The 23,236-nt window shown below is 66.2% G+C and overlaps 2 protein-coding genes across 2 annotated transcripts; one reads left to right on the plus strand and one right to left on the minus strand.

Annotated features, from left to right (window-relative positions):
* Positions 1–2,375: 2,375 nt before the first annotated feature.
* METRN (meteorin, glial cell differentiation regulator) lies at positions 2,376–5,648 on the minus strand. The gene is made up of 4 exons (XM_068699691.1): positions 5,481–5,648; positions 4,200–4,630; positions 3,940–3,999; positions 2,376–3,627 (listed from the first exon to the last, which is right to left on the minus strand). Exons 1-4 carry the CDS (start codon positions 5,564–5,566, stop codon positions 3,311–3,313), a joined length of 894 nt encoding a protein of 297 aa, XP_068555792.1. The 5' UTR covers positions 5,567–5,648; the 3' UTR covers positions 2,376–3,310.
* A 4,408-nt stretch (positions 5,649–10,056) lies between these two features.
* Positions 10,057–22,929, plus strand: FBXL16 (F-box and leucine rich repeat protein 16). Its single transcript, XM_068699678.1, has 6 exons — positions 10,057–10,608; positions 18,540–19,259; positions 19,837–20,345; positions 20,450–20,534; positions 21,006–21,069; positions 21,272–22,929. Exons 2-6 carry the CDS (start codon positions 18,555–18,557, stop codon positions 21,418–21,420), a joined length of 1,512 nt encoding a protein of 503 aa, XP_068555779.1. The 5' UTR covers positions 10,057–10,608; positions 18,540–18,554; the 3' UTR covers positions 21,421–22,929.
* The last annotated feature ends 307 nt before the right edge of the window (positions 22,930–23,236 follow it).

Genomic DNA, 23,236 nt, shown 5'->3' on the forward strand with positions numbered 1-23,236 from the left:
GGGGGTGTTATCCTGATCCTATGGGGCATCCCTAACCCCAGGGGCATTATCCTGATCCTATGGGGCATCCCTAACCCCAGGGGCATTATCCTGACCCTATGGGGCATCCCTAACCCCAGGAACATCATCCTGATCCTATGGGGCATCCCCTGACCCCAGGGGTGTTATCCAAACCTATAGCGCATCCCCTGACCCCAGGAACATCATCCTGACCCTATGGGGCATCTCTGATCCTAGGGACATTTTCCAAACCTACAGGGCATCCCCTGACCCCAGGGGCATTATCCTGACCCTATGGCGCATCCCTAACACCAGGAACATCATCCTAACACTATGGGGCATCCCCTGACCCCAGAGGTGTTATCCTGACCATATCCTGACCCCAGCCCCAGGGACATCATCCTGACCCCACAGAACGCCCCTTTTCCCAGAAGCATTCCCCACGGCAGCTCCTGGGCCCCAGGGTGGTGTGGACATAGGGGACAGAGGGGACAGGAGGGGACAGGGGGCTTGGGACAGCCCCGGGCTGGGCGCGAGGTCTCCATCCCCCTGCTCGGGGCGGGCAGCGAGGAGGGCTGCGCGCGGCCGGCCGCCTTTGTGCGTCGCCTTTGTGCCCCGCGATTCACACGTCCAGGCTTTTATCTGGCGGCCGGGCAAGGGGGAAGGAAAAGGGGGGCTGCGGGAGGGAATAAAAGGGCTGGGGTGGGGGGGGGAAGTGGCGGGAAACGGCGGCTCCCATTGTGAGCGGGGACAGGGACGGGGGCGCCGGGGACGCCCTGACGGTGCCGTGGCGCAGCGCTGCGCCGTGCCGGCACGGCCACCCAGCACCCAGCACCCCCAGAGGGACCCCTGGGCTAGGACATCGGGGTCACGGATGGGGCTGCCGGGGGGGTTGGATCGAGCTGGAGGGGGTCCAGCTTGAACCAGCCCCGGGGCTGGCTTCTGGTTTGTCCCCAAGTGCCCCCAGCTGGACCATCCCTGGGGACAACGGGGACGGCCATCGCCCCCGACCCCTCCAGACCCCCCCGTCCCTTATCTTGTTTGCACAAAGCCCCCCCTCACCACGCCGCCGTCCCCTCGTCCTCCCTCTGCGCCGCCGTGGTGGCTCCCACCTTGTTTTCCATCCCACAGAGGAAACATTAACGGGGACGGAGCCCGCCTCATGGTGCCCTGCGCTCTGTGCCAAGAGGCAGCGGGGGCCGGGCTGCCCCTCGGGAATTGGGCTGGGATTTTGGGGAGACGCCAGGACGGGGCTGCCTGGTGCTGCAGCATCCCTGAGCAGCCCCGTTGTCATTGTCCCCCCCCCCTGCAGCCGTGGTGCCCCCCCAGCACCAGCTCCTTCCCCAGCAGCTCCCGTAGGAAGCGTTGGAGCCCTGGCCACAGCCCAGGCGCCGCGGGAAGCGGGGGCAGGCGGCCGAACCCGGCCGAGGGCAGAGGGCACCAAAAACACCGCCGAAAACTCCGCGTTGGCCAAAGAGCAGAATAACAGCCTTTTCCGCCGCGGCAGAACGATCTGATTTGGCCAAATAAACATTTTGGAAGAAAAACAAGATTTTCTGTGGCTGGACAGCACCCCACCGGATGCTTGGCGCATTAAATGCAATAATTTCACCCCGAGGAATGCGCTGGGGTCAGAGGAGCCAGGATTTCGCTCCGGCGCCTACAGAGGGCTGCGTGGGCAGCGCGGGTCCCTTTGTCCACGCCTCGTTTATTGCTTTTCCAGTGTCGTTTTTCCTCCTCCTCTGGGTTTCCCACTCCTTCCCCTTTTCTGCCTCCTTGCTAACGCTGCCAAAACCCCGGGCTGACGGCTTCCTCCAGACCCCCCTCTCCCCCAGGGCCGTATCCTGCCCTCGCAGCCCCCTTGCTCCCAGCACAGCCCCAAAATAGTCAGCGGCATTTGGGCAGCAAGGCAGGGAGCCAGCACCGAGGAGGAACACGGGCACCGTGCGCTCTGCAGCGATCCCCCGGTGAGGCTCGCAGGGGCAGGATCTCCCCAGGAACAGACCGGGCGCATCTTTTAATTAAGCTCCGAAGCCGGCAGCGTTTTCTTTGGGAACGGTTTCCTGACGAGGAGAAGCAGATTTCGGCCGGCACCGGGCTGGGCGCGGGGCAGCTCGGCACAATGAAGCCTTGTGGCCAGCGGGCGCTGACGAGATCGGCGCTGACAGCGGCACCACCGGGGGGGCCCCGCGGCCCCCGGCCCCGCTGGAGGAAACCCAGCTGACCCCAGGGAAAAGCAGGGAGGCAGCAATTTGGGAAGAGAGATCTGCAGAGACGCTGTAATGCAGATGTCTGCAGCCACGCTCGCCCACCCGCTCGCCCCTCGTGTCTCGGTCACCGTCCGCCGCCGCTGGCTGAAAAGAGGCCAGACGCGCCACAAATACAGCTTAGTTTATAGAAAACAAAATCACAAATTTGGTATCGTTATCACTTTAGTGCACATACAATGCCCCCCGCGCCCCCACGGTCCCAAATCCCTCCTGGTGCGCCCTGGCACGGCGGGGTGGCGGGCTGCCACGAGGTCACATCCCCGCGTCCCCACGTCCCCGCGCTGGCGGTGGCACAGCCCCACCTCTCCCTGCTTCCATCCCCGTGCCCCCTCCTCTGCTCCACACTTTGCTTCAGCCGTGGCCATGCCAGAGTCCCTTCCGTGCTGCCTCTGCTCCCTCCTCACCATCACGTTCACTCCTTCAGCCTCGCTCCTCTTCCTCTGCCCCTCCCACCCATGCCCTGTGTCACCAGCAGGGCCAGGGCAAAGCTCTCCATCGCCATCACCCCGCTCCCCCTTCCACCCTCAACGTTGCCAATCCCCTTCCACACTCTGCTCTCACCACCGTGCCCCAGCCACGCCACCGCACTCCTCCTGCCACCCGCAGAGCCCCCCCAGGGGACAGCTGCCCCCCCTGCACCACCCGCCGTGCCCCACCGCGTCCCCACAACCCCCAAGACCACAGCACCCCCGGGGCGCGGGTCCCCACGTGCCCTCGTCCACAGGGAGCCCCCAGCCCCCCCAGGGCCAGGCCCACTTGAAAGCATCTGGGAAAATCCCTCCCCTTCCTGCAGGATTTTCACGGGACTGCCCCGAGGATGAGGCAAAGACCAAAGCACCGTGCTCCTGTGCTCCCGTGTCCCTACGTGCCCATCCTTGCTGGCAAATCCATCGTCCCCGGGGACGCTGAGAGGTCCCCTCCACGTGGCGATGCCCCCGGGGCGAGCGGGGGGACAGTGCCGAGATGAACCATTTTCCAGGGGTTCTCGAGCAGGGATGCTCCCAGCCCCAAAACCGGGGGCTGCCCCCTCCCCGAGATGCTCAGTCCACGGGGAACTCGCAGGGGTTCTGCCGCCTGCGCCGGGCGCCCTCGTAGATGCGCTGGAAGTCCTTGTAGCGGGGCGCGCAGCTGAGCCAAGCCTCGCCGAAATGCAGCCACCCCGTGAAGAGGAAGGTGCCGGGGCCTGGCCGGACACCGCAGCGCAGGGGGGTGCGGATGCTGCCCGCCGCCCTCCCCGGCCGCCCCCCGGCCTGGAAGAGGGGGAATTTCTGGCGGTGGATGCGGATGGCGCTCACCCCGATGATGGATTCCTGCAGCTCCGCGTCGTTGGAGACGCTGCGGATGCTGCCACGGACCACTGCGGGGGAAGGCAGGGAGAGGCATGAGCACGGTCCCATCCCCGTCCCCATCCCACAGCAGCCTCGGGGAGCAAACGAGCTCATTGCAGGCTGAAGGAGCAGCAGAGCAGTGGGGAACCCTCCCCGGGCTTTGCCCCATGTGGGTGCCAAATGGGACCACGATGGGTGGGCACCTCTGGGCACCGTCACCATCCTGGGGCTGGGGCGGGGCTCTCAGACCAGCCAGGTGCACGCTGTCCGAACCCCCCCCCTGCTCCCAGCATCCCAATTTTAGTTCCTTTCCCTCCCCTTGAGCCCAAGGAGCCACTCACCAAAGTCACTAGTGCAAATGGCCATCAGGAGCTCGGTGTCGTTGCACGGCCGGCACGCCCCTGCAATGGCCAAGCACAGCCGTCACCTCCGCGCCCCGGGGGGGGACACAAGTGCCCCGTGGGGGCCAGGAGACAGCTCCCCAGGGCTGAGCCCCCCCATCACCCTCTGCCTGCCTGCGTGGTGAGAGGAACCTCCTTTTGGGGAGGTTTCCCACTTGAAGCAGGGTCCAAGGCACCCGAAGGGAGGCGAGCTGGCTCACCTTCAGCGGGCAGGCTGGCGGCGGGCAGCACCAGGCGGGCGAGCCAGTCCCCCCGCAGCTCGTAGCGGAAGGCGGCGATGCGGCGGCTGATGTCGCGGTGCGGGGTGGCCTGCAGGAACAGGGCCACCTTCTCGCGGGGCAGCCAGCTGAAGCAGCGCACGCGGGGCCGGGGGGAAGCCTCCGCTTCGGGCAGCAGCAGCTCCAGCTCCCCGTCCCGCTCCAGGTAGAGCTGAGCCCCCCGGAAAGTGCCGGCGGGTTTGATGCAGGCGGTGACGTGCCGGGGGCTCCTGCCCTTGCCGGTGCCGGTGGCGGGGGGCAGGCGGGGGGCCAGGCGGAGGCGCAGGGCCCCCGTGGGGTACAGCCATTCCAGGGAGCCCTCGGCGCAGCGCAGGGTCAGCTGCTCCACGCTGCCCGCCTCCTGCGACAAGCCGCTGCAAGGCACCGCAGCACCCATCAGCAGGGTGCCCCCCCCTCCGGGATGCAGACCCCGACCCCCAGGGAGGGCACGGAGGGGGTGTGAGGGGCACGGAGACCCCAAGGAGATTCACCAGCCCCCTGGGAGCCTCAACTTGGGGTGCGGTCTCATGATTTTGGGATGGGGCTGGTGCTTGCTGCAGCCACATCATCACGGAGGGGCTTTGCCCTCCTGCCCCCCCCCCCAAACCCCTTCCCTTGCCCTTTCGGGGGGGACCTTTGGGTGCTGGGGGGGGGTCACCCCGACCCCTTGCTCTTGCGGGACTGGGATTCCGGCATCCCCAGCGCCCCGTGGTGACATTTGGGCATTTCTGGCCGCGGGGCTGGCACCCACCGGGGGGGGAGCGGGGCCGGTTGTGGGGGGGTTGGGGGGGGAGCGGAGGCGGCCGCTTTGTCCGGGCCGCGCCGCTGGCGGCTGCGCGGCCCCGTGGCCCCGCCGCAGCCCCTCCTGCCGGGCCCCCGCTCTTTGTTCCCGAGCTCGGCGCCTTCCCCCGGTGGGAAAGGGCCCCGGGAAGGGTCTGGGGGCCCCCAGCAGCCACCCGAAGAACGGCGGGGCCAAGGAGAGGGAAGGGGGGGTCGGGGCCGGCAGCGCGCACCTGCACGGGGAGGAAGATGAAGGAGGACGGAGGGGGGGCTCTGGAGAAGCATCTCGGAGCCCTGCGACCCCCCCAGGGCCGTGAGCATCTTTGGGGGCCTCCCCCGAGCGGGGAAACTGAGGCAGGCGGCATCCCCAGGGCCCCACCGCGGGGATGCTCGGAGCTCCCCCCTCCCCTCCAAACTGGGCTGAGGCCCCCCCCCGGCCCCTACCTGCCCCTCCAGCTGCACTGATCCGCCGAGAAGCTGCCGAGGGCCGCGGCCAGCCCGGCGAGGCAGAGCGCCCACAGCGCCCGCATCGCTCGCTCCGGGCTCCCGGTGGCGGCGGCGGCGGCCCCGGGGCGGCCCCGGCCGTGGCCGCGGAGCGCAGCGCGGGGGGGAATTGGGGAGGTGGGGAGTGGGGATGGGGGGGGGGGGGGGAGGGCGTGGGAACCGGGGGGGCCAATCAGCGCCGCGCCCCCAAACTTTGGGCCAATCGGGGGGGAGGGGCGGGGCCGTTGCCCTCCCCCCCCTTCTCCACCCCGAGCACCCCACGCGGGGCGTGGGGGCCCGGCCAAGACCTTCGGGGGTCCCCAGGGGCCGGGGGGGGCTGTCCCGGCCCCCCAACCCCCCCAAACTCTGGGGACCCCCTCGGTGCTTCCCCCCCTCGGGGGGAATTCCCCACGATGCTGCGTGGGGAGGCCGGGACTGGCGCGTGGGGCGCGCGTGGGTCCTGCCCCCCCCCTCCCCGTACCCCCAGTTTCCTCCCCAGAGCCCCAAATTGGCCTTTTTCGAAGGATTTTCCCCCAAACGCGGCCAGCCGGCACCAGCGCCCGGCCTGCGCCGCTTGCGCATCCGCACGCCCCCATCTCCCCTCCTCCCTTGGCCGGCCCCTAATTATTATTAATTATTTATTATTATTATTTTTTTTATTTCCCCATTCAGGCAGCGCAGTGCCGGGCCCGCAGACCCCCCCAATTAATTAAGTTTCCGCCGGGTGACAGCCCGCCAAAACGTTTGAAATAAACACGGAACAATTGCGATGCGCTGATACAGGCGGAGAACAAAGTCCCCGGGCGCGGAGGGTGGAGCGGAATGGAAATGAGGGATTGGAAATTCGGGTGGCGGGGAAGAAAGAGAGGGGAGGGCCAAGGGAGGGGGGCCCGGCGCGCCGGGGGGGGGGGGGGGGAGCGGGATTCAGAGCCCTCCGGCCATGAAATGACGCTGAAAGAAGTCAATTTGCTGGAATCCGTGGAAAATGAGGGCCGGGAGAGGGTGGGAGCAGCGGGCACCGAGTGGCCGATGCCGAACTGGGGCCGAACTGGGCTGAACTGGGGAAAGCGGGGGGAGGAAAAAACGCGCTCCCACCCACACCCCCGGCTCTCTCTTCCCTTTGGGGGGGCCAAGGCGCAGCCGCCCCTCCCGTGGCCGAGCCGGGGACAGGCGGGGAGCTTTTGGCACCCGCGGAGCCCCCCCCGGGGCTGGGGGCGCGGAGCCCCGGTAGGATCCTGCCGGGATGCCCGGGGACGAGCGGGGTCCCAGCGATGCTCGGAGCCCCGGGGCCGGGATGCCGCGGGCTCGCAGTGCCCTCTGGTGACCGCGGGCACGGCTCGGCAGAGCCTCCCGACGCCCCCCCCGGCCTCGTCCCACCCCCCCCCCACGCCTTGTGCCCCAAACCCGGCCTCCAGCATCGGCAGCCCCGGGCCGGCTCCTGCCCCGGCTCCGGTTTGGGGCGCGGTACCGGGGGGCAAAACCCTCCTGGATAGGCAAAAGGGGGACGTGGAGCAGGGCTGGGGCTCCCGGGGGGGTGCTCAGAGGGACTGGGGGCTGACCCTAGGGAGCATGGGGCTCCCCATCCCCATCCCCATCCCCTTCCCGGCCCCCTGGGGCTGCGTGGGGAGCTGCTGCTGCCGATCCCAGCACGCCTGCAGGAGACGGGGCTGTGCCAGGCACCCACAGAGTCCCTAAAAAATAGCTCCGGAGGCCTCGCATCAGCTCCCAGCTGAGCTGGCTCCCGAGCATCCCAGAGCCGTGCCCTGGCCCCCCAGCCCCCAAGGACCCGGTGCCCCAGCCCTGCGTGGGGTCCCTGTCCTCTGCTGTTGCCCCCAAGCACCTGGGGGCTGTCCGGAGGGGAAATGTGGGGTAGGGTCCCCATGGGGCTCCATGCAGGGTCCCAGCAGCTGGGTGAGGGGCTCTCTAGCAGGATGAGGGTCCCCACAGCCAGGTGAGGAGCCCTGCAGCAGGACAAGTGTCACCGTGGCAGGATGAGGGTCCCAGCAGTGGGTGAGGGTCCCTGCGGCATGATGAGGGTCTCCATGGCCAGGTCAGGGTGAATGCAGGTGGAGGAGGGTCCCCACAGCAGGGTGAGTGTCCCCACAGCAGGGTGAGTGTCCCCACAGCAGGGTGAGTGTCCCCAAGGCAAAATAAAGCACCCTGCAGCAGCAGCACAGTCTCCATGGCCAGGCGAAGCCCCCAGGGACAGGGTGAGGGTCCTGGGGACAGGGTGAGGGTCCCCACGGCTGCCTCCTGCCCTCGCCCACCCTCAAGGCGCACATGGCCTGGAGGGTGTCGAGCCCTGGCTGGGGTCCGCAGGGTGCTGAACCCCAGGAGACCCAGAGGGGCCACACACCGGGCTGATGGCACCGTGCTGGTGGCACCGGGCTGTCCCCACGCCACCGGCAGCCCCCCGCCACCACCGAAACAGGGCCCATGCACGGCGGCGGCCCCGGCGCGTGCATCCTCGCGGGCTGCGAATGGAGCTGCCTATTGATTTGCAGGCGGGCTAAAAATAACTCGCAGCCCTGCATCCAGAGCTGTGAAAAATCCCCCATCGCTAGGCGACGGGTTACCGGGAGACAGCCATCGCTAGGCGACGGCGGTTGCTGCGGCGACGGCGCCCTGCGCACTGCGGTCCAGCCTTGGCACCCCTGGCCCCCCCCCCAAGTGGTGGCCCAGCGGTGCCCGGTGCCACCGGCCAGGGCTAAGGGTGGCGGGGATGGGAGCCCAGTGAAGGCCACAGTGGGACACTGGTCACAGTGGGACATGCTGGGTGCTGCAGAGCCAGGGGTCCGGTTCCCCCTTTGGGTGGCCATACAGGGGGTCAGCCCCATCTGCGTCCCCTCCACCAGGGAGTGCCCCTGCTCAGGGTTTCCTCTGTTGGCTGTGACACTTCTGGGCACCAAAATGTCCCCAGGATATGTGGCCACTCCAGCTCATCCTCCTCGGTTAGTGTGAATGGGGCCGTGCCAGGACACTGCACCTGGACAAGGGGACAAAAGGGGTCTCCTGCCAGCGTGGCTGGGAGCGGGCTCACTCTTGTCATCATCCTGGAGTGTCCAGGGCTGCCATGGTCACCAGGGTTGGGTGACAACCCCCCTGGAGACACCCCCATAGGGACAGGACATCATCAGAGGAAAGACGCCCAGGTCCTCACTGGTGCCACTGGGATAAAGATGTGTGGCCTTGGGACGAGGCCACGTTCCCACATGTCCCCTGTCACAGCACCTTCTCCTGCAGTTGTCACCCACTGGACAGGGTGGGGGTGACCAGGGCTGCCCTGTCCCTGTACGAGGGGACCCCTGAGTGCCAGCAGCCCCCACCCCGACCAGCTCCCCCTCTGGATGCTGTCCCCTCTTTGCACGAGGGACAGGGGCAGTGGCACACCGTGGGGACACGGCACCTCCAGCCCTGCTGTGGGGTGGGATGAGGGGGTGTGTGTGTGTGTGCACGCACCTCTCCTCCCCCCAAACACCCTCCTGCTGCCAGCTGGAAACCCGAAACCCGACCTGCCTTATAAATAATGGAGGCAGCCAGATCCGGGCAGTTACATCAGCCTCCCCAGGGCCCGGCCGGGTGGCAGGCAGCCGAGCCAGTCCCACTGGCTCCTATGGGGCTGTGCGATGGGAATGGAGAGAGGAAGGGGTTAAACGTGGCAACTCACCAGTTCCTCCCAGTTTGGGGAGCACTGGTGCATCCAGGCCCCACACTGGGGTGCTGGGTGGGTGCAGCACCCCAATGAGTGGGGCAGTGATGGGGCATCTGGCTGTGGGTCCTGCTGCCAGCAGCAGGATGGGGGCAGCTGGCACAGGCCCCCACAGCACCCTGGGGTGCTGGGTGGTCCCCAGGTTGCTTCGTTGAGGCAGGGGCTGCCGGGCAGGAGGGTTCAGCTCCGGGATCGCTGGTCTGGCAGTGCCCTGGTGGGGAAAGAGAGCAAACGTCCATATGTGCATCCGTCCTTTTGTCCATCCACCCCTGCGTCTGTCCCTCCATCTAGCCCTCCATCTGTCCATCCGTCCATCTCTGCCTCCATCCATCTGTCCCTGCAACCATCCCTTCATCTATCCCCCCAACCCTCCAACTGTCCCTGCGTCAATCCCCATGACCATCCCTCCATCCCTGCGTCCATCCCTCCATCATTTCCTCCATCCCTCCATTCACCCCTCCATCCTTCCGTTCCTGTGCCCATCCATCCACCCCTCCACCACCTCCTCCATCCGTCTGTCCTGGGGCAAACCACCAATCCTTCCATCTGTCCTTCAGTCCATCCATCCATCTACACCTCCATCTCGCCCTATACCCATCCCTCCATCCTTTCCTCCATCCATCCATCCAGCTGTCCCTGCATCCTTCCATCCATCCTTCCATCCATCCATCCATCCATCCATCCATCCATCCATCCCTCTCTCCATCCCTCCCTCCTTTTTCCTTCCTTCCCTCCCTCCCTCTCTCCCTCTCCCATCTGCCCTGCATCCATCCCTCCATCTCTCCTCCCTCCCTCCCTCCTTCCCCCATCCCTCCCCCTCCCATCCATCCCTCCAGCCCCCCCCGGGCCCTTCCCGTTCTCCCCCCCGGGGGCCGGCTCCTGCACCCTCACCTGTGCGCTCCCCTCCGGTGCTGCGGGGGCCGGGCTGCGGCGGTGCCGTTCCCGCTGCCGGCGGCTCCGGGGCTCTTTACCGGGCCGGGAGGGTGCGGGTGCGGGTGCGGGCGTGCAGCCGCGCGTGTGCGTGTGCGCGGCGTGTGCGAGCCTCTCGCAGCCTCCAGCCCGGGCTGCCCGGCACCGATCCGGCTCCGGCTCCTTTCTCCCCTCCCCGCTGCTCTTTTTTTTTTTTATTTTTTTTTTTTTTTTTTATCGCCTTCAGGCCCGGCGGCCCCGCGGCCGAGCGGTGAGGCTGGGCAGGCAGCGAGCCCCCATCTTCCTCCTCCTCCTCCTCCTCCTCCTCTTCCTCCTCCCCCACCTCCTCCTCCTCTTCCTCCTCCTCCTCCTCCTCCTCTCCTTCTTCCCCGCTTCTCCTCCCGATGTCTCCCCGCACATGAAAGGAGCGGCTGTCGGCGCACGGCATGGCATGAGCTAGGCGAGCTGGAGGTAAGCAGCCCCCCCCCACCCCCCGGGTTCTCGTCCTTCCTCACCCCCCCCCTCCCCTCCCCTCCCCATCCCCGGCCTCCGCCGCTCGGTTCCCTTCGTTCTCGGGCGACCATTGCGACACAAAGCCCGCACCGCCACCGCCAGCGGCTCGGCACGGCCCCGCCGGGCGGGGAGGGGGCGCTGGGGCCGCAGCCCCCGGTGCAGGATCCCGCAGCCCCGTTATATAACGGCGGCGGAGCGGGCCCCGCGCTCCCGGCTCGGCGTTGGGGAAAGGGGAGGATGGGGGGGGGGGGGGGACGCGGAGAGAAATGGGGAGGGGGGGGCGCGCACCGGAGCATGGGGTCCCCCAGGGTTGGGGGTAGCACGGCGGCGGGGAGGGGGATGTCTTGGGATGAGCGTGGTTGTTGGTGTGGGGAGGGGGCAGCCCCCGCGGTGGGGGTGCTGGCTCTCCTCCTCCTCCTCCCCCTCCGGTCCCTGAAGCACCCTCAGGCTCCTCACCCACCCCGGTGGCATCAGCCCCATTACCCTGCTACCCTAAAATCCCAACAGCCCTTCACCCTGCTGCACCCCAGCATCCAAGCACCCCCCCACCGTGAGACACCAGTAGCCTGTCACCCTAAATGCCCAACAGCCTGGCACCCCATCACCCTGGCACCCAGGCACCCTGGCACCCCAACACCCCGGCATGCCAACATCCCAGCACCCCGACAACCCAGCACCCTGGTACCCTGGCAAACCCCAACCCTAAAATCCCAGCACCCTGACACCCTGGCATCCCAGCACCCTGGCACCCTTGGCACTCTGGCTCCCCAGCATCCCAGCACCATGACACTAGGGGATCCCAGCACCCTGCTATCCCGATACCCTAAAGTCCCAAAACCCCACCACCCTGGAGCTCCATCCCTGGCACCCAAGCACCCTGGCACCCCAACAACCTGACACCATAGCACCCCATCACCCTGGTACCCTGTCACCCTAAAACCCCAACACCCCATTACCCCGACACCCCAGCACCCTGACACCACGGAACCCCATTACCCTGGCACCCCAACACCCCCGTGGGGTTGTCCTCTGCTGTGGGGTGACAGAAGCCATGGGGACTGGGGGCAGCCCCCTCCTGTCACCGTCACTCCCAGGGACCAGGGGCACACAGGGTCAGGTCCTGGACAGGGATGGAGCCCACGGGGCTGGTGCTGGCAGCAGGGCCCCAGCTCGGTGTGGGGCACCCTATAGGGGATCAGGAAGCTGAGGACAGACCCCGTGGTGGGGCAGGCTGGGAAACTGAGGCACGGGTTTGCGAGCTGGGGCTGTGTCCAGGCAGTCCTTATGGCCCCAAAGGTGGGGGAGCCTGGCAGTGTTGTGGGGGATCGCTCGGCCCCACTGTGCCCCAGTGCTGGGTCTGGTGGCACTGGCAGGAGGTGGCAGCGTCCGTGTGACAGCGGCTGGTGACAGCGTCCCTGTGGTGGGGACATTCTGGCAGTGGTCCCGGGCTGGGGGCCGAGCCGTGGTGGCCGGGGGGGGGGGCTCGGTGGGCGCAGAGCGGGAGCTGTGTGGTGCTGGCATTTCCCCTCCTCTGGAAGCTCGGAGCTGATTTCACTCCGGCTACCAGGAAGAGGGAGGGAGGTGGCTTTGGAGTGGGGAGGACTCGCTTCAGCATCCATTTTTAATGAGATAGATATCTATTTTTCCCCGAGCTGGCTTCCCCCACATCGATCCCTCTCCCATCCTCCGGCTCTGTTTTCCTCTCCGTGGTGGCAGGGATGCGGTGCTGGAGCCTCCTGGTGCTGGGAACCTCCTGGCCCCCTAAATCCTGCTCCTGGGGTGCAGGGCCCTTGCTCAGGCTGGGTGGCACACATGGGGAGGCAGGTGGGGGGAGAGGGTCCCCTGTCCCCTCCAGCGGGGTCACCTGCGTCTTGCCCATCCCATGGGGGCACGGCCATGGTCCAGCTGGAGCCTCCCTCAGGAACCTGCTGGTTTTGGGGGCTGGAGGCTGTGTTCATGCTGTGCTGGGAGCAGGATGGGACCCCTTTGGCAGCATCCCACCCCCGCCAAACCTCTGCCCACCGGCACAGGGATGGGCACGCTCACCCAGGTGCTCTGGGGACAGGAGAGCTTTTGGGGAAGGGGCAGGTGGGCAGAAGGCATTCCTCGGGGTTTCTCCCTGCTGGAGGTGTGACCGTGCCCAGCTCCGGCTCCTGGATGAGCAGGAGGCTGTGGGGCTGCCCCACAAGCAGGCTCAGGGCATCACACTGACCCACGGCACCCCAGTAGTCCCCATTGCATGGGGTCAGCGTTGGTGGGGAAATTGAGGCATGTGGTTAGAGGGCACGGAGCACCAGGGTGGCACTGCCACCTGTCACAGGGCCATGGCCTCGGTCACAGGACGGTACCCAACAGCTTTCGGAGCCTCTGGCAGCACTGAGCAGCCACACAGCACCCTGCAGCAAGAAGTCCTGTGGCTAAACACCACGGTACCCCCCCCATTTTGCACATCCTCATGGGCACTGGGTCTGGGGCAGGGCTCAGGCCGTGCTGGTGGCCTCTCTGAGCTGGTGCTGCCACACTGATGGCATGGCAAGGTGCAGGGTTTGGTGGTGGTGGCAGCACGCTCCGCGGTGCTGGTCCCTGCCAGCACCGGCACCTGGGGCCAGGACCCACTCGGGGCATTGATGGGATGGAGCTGAGCAGAGCGACCTCACTGCTGCGTGGCCATTGCCACGTCCAGGGATGAGGGTGTCTGAAGGCCCTGGGGGAGGCCCCTGTCCCAGAGGTACCCAGGGAAGACACCAGTGTCCCTGGGACTGTCTCAGGGACAGCCACAAGCCTCCTGGATCCTCTCTCCTCGATGACCACAGATGGGTCTTTCCCTATTTCTTGCCTGTTCCCAGGGCCAAAAGGGGCAAAGAGTAGGGCTGCACCATGCCGGGCGTGTTGTGGCTGTGGCACAAGAGGAGCTGCTCCCCCTTCACCGCGCCGTGGTCACCAGGGAGCAGGGAAAGGCTCAGCTGAGGGACAGGGAAGCGTGAGCATCCTCCCTGTGACAGTGAGGTCCTGGAACTCCAGAGGAGGCTGGAGAAGGTGGGCCCAGGTCAGCCACAGTCATGGTCCAGCTCTGCCCTGCTCTGTGTGTAGGTGTTTGCTCATGGCCATCCCACGTTCCCCTTGTGTGGGTGATTCCTCCCCCCGTCCTCGTGGGACATGGAGCTGCCTGGGATAGGGAGGAGGACAGGGCTTGACGTATTTGGGAGCTTTGGGCCTCAGCAGTGGCACATCACTGGAGAACTGCATGCTCCAGGCCATGCTCAGCTCTCCAGCTTGACCAGGCACATCCACATTCCTAGGGCTAAATCATTGTGGGGAGCAGCCAAGGCTGGGGCCAGCACCACTCCGCACCCCCTGGGGCACCGAAGGGATGAACCCCGCCACGGGCAGACAGCACAACAGCCAGAGGGGCCCCCGCTGCCTGCTGCTGGGAAGTTTTGCCTTCTGTTGTTTTCCCAGGGCCTCCAGAACCTCTTTGCCTGCTGCGAGGTGGGAAGAGCCCTGTGGCGTTGTTGGGTGCTGGTAGGGGAGCTCCTGGCCTCCCAGGGAGCTCTCAGGGTAATCTTAGGAAGGAGTTTCCCAGCTCCCATCACACAATCAGCAGGTCTCTGGGCCAAGCAGAGCGGACGGAAGCGGTGGCTCTTCCCCACTGTGAGCTCCTGGCTTGTGCAGTGGGGGAATGCATGGTGCTGAGTTTGGAGCCGTGCTCTGAGCCTCTCTCCCAGCTGATGTGTGTGAGTCCAGGCCTGGGAGGGCTGATCTGTGTGTGCACACACAAGCACGTGCACAGGCAGCCTGTCACCAACTCTGCACCCCTGCTGTCCCTCCATTCCTAAGGGAGCAGGGGCTCCCCCAGGGCCTTCTGCGGCTCCTCTGCATTGCCAGGGTGCTCTAGGTGCTTGGTGGGGATGGACAGACACTCCCCTGATACACACAGCACAGGCAATGCTCTGACCTGATGCAGTCAGAGCAGGAAACAGCTTGCACACTGCCGAGCACTGCTGGGGAGGGAGATCTTTGTAGTGGGATGTCTTTATTACTGCCATGTGCTCTGGTCGACAGGTTCAGCCCCCAGAGCAAGAGCCTGCCTGGCACTACTGCTGGCTGGGGCTGTAGCGTACAGCTGACAGTCCCGGGGAGCTGTTACCCTCGGGACTGCCGGACAAAAGCTTTGGCTGCGTGCTCTGCCACAGCACTCAGTCTCGGGTGTGTTTTCTCCGCCTGTAGAGCAACTTGATTTGCTGCATTAGTAAAAATAGATGGGCTAATGAATTCAGCTGATGCAACCCTGCGCGCGCGTGTGTGTGCATGCATGCGCTTATCTGTTTGTGTGTGTGTGTGTGTGCGTGTATATGTGCGGCTGAATGTCAAGGCTCATGCAAGGTGCATCTACCAGCCCCTGGGGCTCCGATGGGGTGTGTGTGTGTGTGTGTGTGTCCATGCATGTCTGTTTGTGCATGTGTGTGTGTGTGTGTGTGTGCAGGAAGCCGTGAGCGATGGCTGCTCGCTGCCGAGCAGCTCTCTGTCACTGAAGCAGCGCCTCTACCAATAACAATTTTGCATCAGCCTTGGATTCCAGCAGGGCAATAACAGGGCTTCGGGGGAGGCTGGCAGGGCAGCGGGGGAGGTTCTGGGGGGGTGGTGAAGAGATCGGGACCTCGAGGGGGATATTTGGGGGGCAGGGGGGCCGGGAGCTGTCCGCGGTGCTGAAAGGGGCCGGGAGCTGCCCGTGGTGCTGAAAAAGCCCCCGGAGCTGTCCGTGGTGCTGAACTGGACGGGAGCGGTGAGCGGGGTCTGGCCGCTGTCCGTGGTGCTGAACGAGCCCCCCCCGGGCTCTGTCCGTGGTGCTGAGCCCCCGATCTGTCCATGGTGTTGAACGGCCCGGCCCGGCCCCTTCCCCCAGGACCCCAAACCTAGCCAGCCCGGGGTCACCTGGAGACAGCCCCGTAGCCTCCGAGCCCACGGATCCAGAGTCCACTGTGGCCTTCCCTGCGGGACAGCAGCGTGATCCTGTGAGTCTCTGCCACAGCCTGCAGCGTCCCAGTGAGCACCCACATCAGGGTGGCACTAACAGGGTGACTGATCATCCTGCCCCTCTCTCGAGGCCCTAATCCCTCCTCACAACCACATGGAGACAGTAAACTCTCCAACAGCTTGGGCAAGCCCTGGCTGCTTTTATTCTGTCCATCCCAGCTTCCTCATCACCCATGTAATGTTTGTAGTGACAGGCTCTTAGGCCCTCTTCTTTCTTCTCTCTTCCTGCGTCAAATCCGCCCCCCACCACTGCATCATTGCTCATTGTGGATGAGAAAACCCTCATGAATGAAATGATTTCTCTGGCAATGACATTTCCTGTGAAATGTGCACCCTGGAATGAATTCGGGGGACTAAAAGACTTTGCCCTTTGCTTTTGTCATGCTTCCTCCCACTGTGGATTGGGAGCTGGTATTGCATTGCTGGTAGACACCACCCCCAGGAGGTCTGCGAGAGCAGAGTGGGGTTGCTGTGAGGGGCTCTGAGGCTGGGTCCTTCCTGCGAGAGCCCACAGTAAGGATGGTTGTACCAGGTATTGAAATCTCCTGAGAGAGGAGGAAAGGCCAGATCTATGCTCTTCTGCTGCTTTGGTGTGGCCAAAAAGCATTTGAGGATGCCTGAAGAGCGTTTGGAACATCAGAAGGCACAAAGGAGTCAAACCATGGCTTGAGAGTGAAGGGCTCTGTATTGACTTCTCCAAGTCTGTCCCAGTGGGTTAGGGGCCTGGGGCAGGGCAGGGGGTGCTCTGTGTGTCCCAGCACATGGAAGCTCCGATCTCTGCAGGATGGGATGTTTGCACTCTGTACAGTGGAGCAGCACGGCCTCTCCCTTGGGCCAGAGGAGCTCAATCACAGTGTGTGGGGGGGAAGATCCCAGCACTGCCCCGTGGTGCCAGAGACAGAGGAGAGTGGTGATCAGACCAACACACCTCCCCAGTCCATGCTCCCTGCCCATCTCCTCCAGGATGGTGTCCTCGCCAGGCATGGTCCTGCTCCTTTCAGGGTGGCAGGAGCCCTCAGATCCTTGGCTACCCCCTTCCCTGGAGAGACGTGCCCACATACAGAGCCTGGCTGGACGCAGCCATCTCCCTGCCTGCCCAGCCTCCCGCTGACCATGCCTGGAGCCTGCGTGTGCCCAGAGGGCCTACGTCGCCGGCCGTGTTTCTATTTGAAGTGACTTCCCAGCTCATTCATGGTTTGCGATATCTGTGAGCCAGACAGGCAGCCTCGGTGCCGGGGGCAGGGGGACCTGGCTCAGCTTTCCAAAGCAGGACTGTGAACGCCACCGATTCCAGCCCCCGGAGCCCTGCCCTGGGGACAAACCTTGGTCTGAGCTGGTTGTAACTGTGGCCAACACCTCCTTCTGGCTGAATTTCAGTCCGAAGGGCTGTCAGCATCTGTCTCTTCCCGTGACTGTCCCCTGCGGGAGCCCCTGCCCCTGGCTTGCTCTCCCATGTCTGGAGGCCCCGTGCTGCCCCTCTCCCACCACCTGGCCTCTCCCCGGAGGCAGCCGGCATGGTGAATTGCTCTCGCTGTGGGCTCTGTGCCGGAGCGACAGCCTTTCTGTGCCACGTGGTAATTATCTGTTTTGATTTGTGTTGTAGCGCTGTGTTAGACACCCTGGTGCATGTTCTGTTTGCTTCCCTAATTGCTGCCAAGCTCGGAGCCACTGGTTTTAAGTTTCTTTCCCTTTTCCCCTCCTCTTCTCCTGCTTTCAAGCAAATTTAGCACATGTCCAAGCATCAGAGCCCCAAACCCTCCGTTGGGCAGAGTAAGTGGAGGCAGAGGAGGCTGCATCCGAGAGGGGAGCGGCGCCAGGCTGTCTGCACAGGGCCGGCTCCGTCCCCGGAGGACAGGCTCTGGCGGTGCCGATGCCACCGCTGCTGCGCCGGCCTGCCTGCGGACACGGGCTGCTCGCGCCTTCACTGCCACTGCCATCCTGCCTCCCCTCCACCCAGCCAGTGGCTCGGTGGGGCAAACGGGCAGAAAACTGCCCCTTGAAGTGTGGGACAAAGCCTGGAGCTCGGCCTTGCCATCCTGCTGGGGGTGCTGCACACCCTAGCCGTGCCGCTTGCAGTTGCCCGTGCTGCTGGGCTCGTTTTGGGGGGCTGCTCCCCTCCGCCTGGTCCAGCAGGGCACGGAGATGCTGTGAGGCTCACGGTGATGGGCTGGGGGCAGCAGGGGAGGTTATTTGTGCTCTGGGGCTGTCAGAGTGCCGCACAGAGGCTGGCTCATCTGGACACTGTCCCCAGGGTGGGACAGCCCCAGGCCATCAGCACCACGCTCACCGGCCAGGACGCTGCTCACTCGGTGCCATCGGTCACCAGCCAGATGCAGGTTTTTACCCCTTGGTTCCTGGGGGCAACAATGCCCCTTCCTCGGGCTCCAGCTCCTCCCGGTCTGCCAGGGCTCAGTCCCCTCCAGCTGGGCCCTGCAGGGGGAACAGGACCCGGTTCTTTGGCAGGGCTTGGCCCCGGTGAGCGCGGTGCACAGGGTGCCAGCACGACGGGCACGGCACCGGTGGGACCCCACGCCAGGGGCGGGGGGGGGGAGGAGGAGGCTGAGCCCCCATCAATTATTCACCTCCGTGTTTATAGAGGGAAATGTGTTTAATAATGCATGGCGGGGTGCGGCGGGGCCGTTTGAAAGCCTGCCTCGCTGCAGCTGAAATATTTATCGGGCTGTTTGCTGCGGTGCCACCGCGAGACGCGGCGCCTGGCCGGCACGGGCTTGCCAGCACAGCACGCGTGGGCTCTGCCACTGCCCCAGCCCCAGCCCGGCCCTGGCCATGCCTTCCATGCTTCCCGGGGAGCCCGGTGCTGGTCAGCGACCACTCACACCCCCACTGTATTGCAGAGAGACCCGTGGAAGATGTCGAACCCGAGAAACGGCGACACCAAGCCCCCATGTTTGCCCCGCAATGGACTGGTGAAGATCCCCACGCAGCCCAACGGCCTCGGCTCCGCCAGCATCACCAAAGGCACCCCCGCCGTGAAAAACCGCCTGTGCCAGCCTTCCTCCGTGCCTGCCATCCTCAGCCCGGCCTTAGCCCCCCGCAGCGACCTGCCCATCCCCAGCCTGGCCTCACCGCTCTCCCTGGCCGCTCTGGCCGGCGTCTCGTCCCCTCCCGGCGCCTCCCTGGTAGGACTGAACTCGAGCGAGGCCGCCCCGGGCGCGGAGCACCCCTCGCCGGAGCGGCTGCCCGGCTCGCCCTCGGAGAGGCAGCTGGCGGTGGACGAGAAGATCCTCAACCGCCTCTTCTGGTACTTTTCGGCGTGCGAGAAGTGCGTGCTGGCACAGGTGTGCAAGGCGTGGCGGCGGGTGCTCTACCAGCCCAAATTTTGGGTGGGCCTGACGCCCGTCCTGCACACCAAAGAGCTCTACAACGTCCTGCCCGGGGGCGAGAAGGAGTTCGTCAGCCTGCAGGGTTTCGCCGTGCGGGGCTTCGACGGCTTCTGCCTCGTGGGCGTCTCTGACCTGGACATTTGTGAGTTCATTGACAACTACCCCCTGTCCAAGAAGGGGGTCAAGTCCATGAGCCTTAAGAGGTCGACCATCACGGACGCGGGGCTGGAGGTAGGTGGCCTCGGTGACGGAGAGGTGCCCAGGGACAGGGGTGGGTAAGATGTGGGCCAGTGGCACCATGGATGGGATGTCCCCGTGGATGTCCCCAGTGCTTGGCCCTACAAACCGCTGCACCCAAAGGGGGGCAAGGTTTTGGGGGTACGAGGCTTGGTTCCCCTCCATGTGGTGATGGACCCCGGTGACACAACGGGTCCAAATTTTCTGCCACCACGGTGGCACCCGGGAACACACCTGCTACAGCCTGCACCGGCGAGGGCTTTCTCCAGCCCCACCAAGGGTGCAGACCACCCATGGGTGCACCCAGCTACATGGTGCCAGCACCCACCTTGTCCAGCAGGCTGCCAGTCCCTGGTCCCCTGCCCACCGTCTGGGCGCTGGGTGGGCGCAGGGCTGCTCTCCCAAGATTTTAGGGGGGAGTTTTTCACCCCCACCACCCACGGGCGCTCCTACAGCCTTTACCCATCCCCGCCGTGAAGGCTGATGGTGCAGCTGGGGCTGGGGCAGGGGGAAGAGCCGGGGGGCGGCTCCGAGGAGACGCAGGGTGCCCTGACCACCCACCCCTCACCAGGTGATGCTGGAGCAGATGCAGGGCGTGGTGAGGCTGGAGCTGTCGGGCTGCAACGACTTCACGGAGGCCGGGCTGTGGTCGAGCCTCAACGCCCGCATCACGGCGCTGAGCGTCAGCGACTGCATCAACGTGGCCGACGACGCCATCGCCGCCATCTCCCAGCTCCTGCCCAACCTCGCCGAGCTCAACCTGCAGGCCTACCACGTGACGGACACGGCGCTCGCCTACTTCACCGCCAAGCAGGGCTACACCACCCACACCCTGCGCCTCAACTCCTGCTGGGAGATCACCAACCACGGCGTGGTCAACATGGTGCACAGCCTGCCCAACCTGAGCGTCCTCAGCCTCTCGGGCTGCTCCAAGGTGACGGACGACGGCGTGGAGCTGGTGGCCGAGAACCTGCGCAAGCTGCGCAGCCTCGACCTGTCCTGGTGCCCTCGCATCACCGACATGGCCCTGGAGTACATCGCCTGCGACCTGCACAAGCTGGAGGAGCTGGTGCTCGACAGGTCCGGGGACGCGTCACCTCCTTGTCCTGTGTCCCCACCACCTCCTTGTCCCCATCACGTCCTTGTCTGGTGTCCCACCACCTCCTTGTCCCTTGTCCCCACAGGTGTGTGCGGATCACCGACACCGGGCTCAGCTACCTGTCCACCATGTCGTCCCTGCGGAGCCTCTACCTGCGCTGGTGCTGCCAGGTACGGGAGGACGGGGCTGGGAGCCCGGTGCAGGGGACAGGAGGGAGGTGGCACTGGCATGGGGATGGGGTGGGAGCTCCATGGGGTGGGCGTCCTGGGGTTGTTGGAGAGCCTTGGGCAGGAAGGGTGACGTGGGGCTGGGAACACGGGGAGGGGTGGGGGGCACCTGTGGGCTGAGCGGGACTCAGCTCCATCACCCTGCCTCGGCACCCAGTCCCACCAGTGTCCCACCAGTGTCCCACCAGTGTTCCATCAGCCCATCCCATCACCCTGACCCACCACGATGTCCCACTGCCCTGTGCCATCACCCTGTCCCACCACCCTGACCCATTACCCTACACCACCACCCCATCCCACCACCCCATCCCACCACCCCGCCCCGGCTCAGCCCCCGGTGCCGTGGATGCTGTACCCCATTTCTGGCACCTCTGCCTTCTCCCCATCCCGGTCCCACTCCCGTTTCTCTTCCAGGTGCAGGATTTCGGCCTGAAGCACCTCCTGGGCATGGGCAGCCTGCGCCTCCTGTCCCTCGCCGGTGAGACCCCAGCATGAGACCGGGGATGCCGGGGAGGGGATGGAGAGGCCGGGCACGGGGACGGGGACGGGGACGGGGACGGGACCAACCCTTGGGGACCCCCAGCACCGTGGGGCTCCTACAGCCCAGGGATGCCCCCAAACCCCTTGGCACCCACATGGGGGGTGGCCGGGGCGGTGACGGTGGCACTGTCCCCTTGCAGGTTGCCCCTTGCTGACCACCACGGGCCTGTCGGGGCTGGTGCAGCTGCAGGAGCTGGAGGAGCTGGAGCTCACCAACTGCCCCGGAGCCACCCCCGAGCTCTTCAAGTACTTCTCCCAGCACCTGCCCTGCTGCATGGTCATCGAGTAGCGCCCGCCCGCCCGCCGGGGACCGGCACCCCCCCCCCAGACCCAGCCGCGCCGCCCGGCCGACGTCACCCGGCCGATTTCTGCGGGATTTGGGGAGGGGGGGGACACGCAAGAGACGCTGCCGATTCGACCGACCCACGTGTAAAGACCCCCCCCCTCTCCGCCCTCCTTTGACGCCCCCCGGATGCCAGCATCCCCCCCCCCCAACCCAACACCACCGCAGCTGCTGACGAGGGGCCCTGGGCCCGGCGAGAGGAGGAGGAGGAGGCTTCTTTTTGGCACCCATGGGTGCTTGGACGGACGGGTGCCCGGGACCCCCGCACAGAGCCACAGGCACCCCCGGATCCGAGAGACGAGCCAACCCCCCCCGTGCTGTGCGCCCCCCCCTTTCCTGCCCCCGGCCCCCCCAGCCCTGCCCGTCCATAGGATGCTTCCCTCCGCCCTCGCATGCTCTCGCTTGCTTCAGTCTCGTGGCACGGCGGGGGGGGCACAGTGACAAGTGGCACCCGCCACCCTGCCGCCCCCCGGCCCCCCCCTCCATACGGCTCTGCCAGCCAGGCCGTGACCCCGTTTGCCCCCCCCAAGTCCCCAGGATGCCGCCGCTGCACCCCAATTTCCACCGGGGTCAGTGGGGTGATGCCCCCCCCCGGTTTTGGGGCCGTCACCCCGTTACTGCCTGGGGAGAGCCAGGGGGGGCCGAGGGGCCACCACCATTGTGCGTGCACCCATGGGACGTGGCACTCGGTGCCCAGCGCTGTGACCCGTCCGGCTGGGACGGGCACGTCCCGGGGGGGTCCCCGGTCCTCGGGGGGGGGGGCTCGGGGACTGTCCCCTTGCCCTGCTGCAGCTCCCGGGTGGTGGGGGGACGGCGGTGACGCCACGCCAAGGCAGGGGACGTCACCTTCGGGACACGCCGCCGCTTCTTCCAGACCTAAAGCCATCGCCCGGGTGCCACCAGCACCCCGGGGTGCCCCAGGTGCTGCGGGGGGGGCCGGGGGGGCGCAGGGCTGAGCCAGGCACCGGGCACGGACACGGACACGGACACGGACACGGACACGGACACGGACACGCTTTCGGGTTGTTTTGCCTTTGTAAGGGCCGGGAAGGAACTGCTGCACCACCCGCCGCCTCCGCTCGCTCCTTTGTCCAAACCGCCCGGTTTTGACCCCAAAAAGGCCCTGAGGTTCAGGCCCTGGAATGGGGTTGGGGTGCGCTGCTGGCACCGCTGGGGGCTGCCCCCAAAAAGCACCGGGGACATCGTGGTGGGACAGGGGCGCACCGGGGCACCCCGGGGTGTCGGGGCAGGGGGGTGCTGGGCGCAGCCCCCCGGGGGGGGTCTTGGGGCAAGGTGGGAGCGGGGGTGGGGGTCTTGGGGTGCCCCGGGCTGGGGGAGGGGGTGAGGAGAGCAGCCCCATATCAGCATGGGGTGGGGGCGTCTCCGTACACCCCACTGCACCCCCAACCCCCCGACACCCCCAGGGCACTCCCGTATCCCCCATAACCCACAGCCCCCCCCCACATCCACCCCACTGCACCTCCACCCCCCCACCCCCCATCACTCCCCCCATCACTCCCCCCAGCGCCCCCCCAGCCCTCCCCATAACCCCCAGTGCCCCCCAGCCCTCCCCACCCCCCCATAACCCCCAGTGCCCCCCAACCTCCCCACGTACCCCCCCGTGCCCCCAGCGCCCCCCCAGCGCCCCCCCAAACCCCCCAGGGCACTCCCAGACCCCCATTAACCCTCAGACCCCCCCACATCCCCTGGTGCCCCCCCACCCCCCCTACACCCCCCAGCCCCTCTCCATACCCCCCCCATA

Source organism: Anas acuta, chromosome 15 (assembly GCF_963932015.1).
Source record: "Anas acuta chromosome 15, bAnaAcu1.1, whole genome shotgun sequence".
Classification (NCBI taxonomy): domain Eukaryota; kingdom Metazoa; phylum Chordata; class Aves; order Anseriformes; family Anatidae; genus Anas; species Anas acuta.

Bases quoted from the DNA above. Each gene is read 5' to 3' on its own strand.
- METRN (XM_068699691.1), bottom strand. From the start codon at position 5,566: ATGCGGGCGCTGTGGGCGCTCTGCCTCGCCGGGCTGGCCGCGGCCCTC. The intron at 4,000-4,199 runs GTGAGCCAGCTC...TGGCCATTGCAG, and splicing joins CGCCAGCCTGCCCGCTGAAG to GGGCGTGCCGGCCGTGCAAC. The intron at 3,628-3,939 runs GTGAGTGGCTCC...CTTCCCCCGCAG, and splicing joins CATTTGCACTAGTGACTTTG to TGGTCCGTGGCAGCATCCGC.
- FBXL16 (XM_068699678.1), top strand. From the start codon at position 18,555: ATGTCGAACCCGAGAAACGGCGACACCAAGCCCCCATGTTTGCCCCGC. The intron at 20,346-20,449 runs GTCCGGGGACGC...TTGTCCCCACAG, and splicing joins GAGGAGCTGGTGCTCGACAG to GTGTGTGCGGATCACCGACA. The intron at 21,070-21,271 runs GTGAGACCCCAG...GTCCCCTTGCAG, and splicing joins GCGCCTCCTGTCCCTCGCCG to GTTGCCCCTTGCTGACCACC.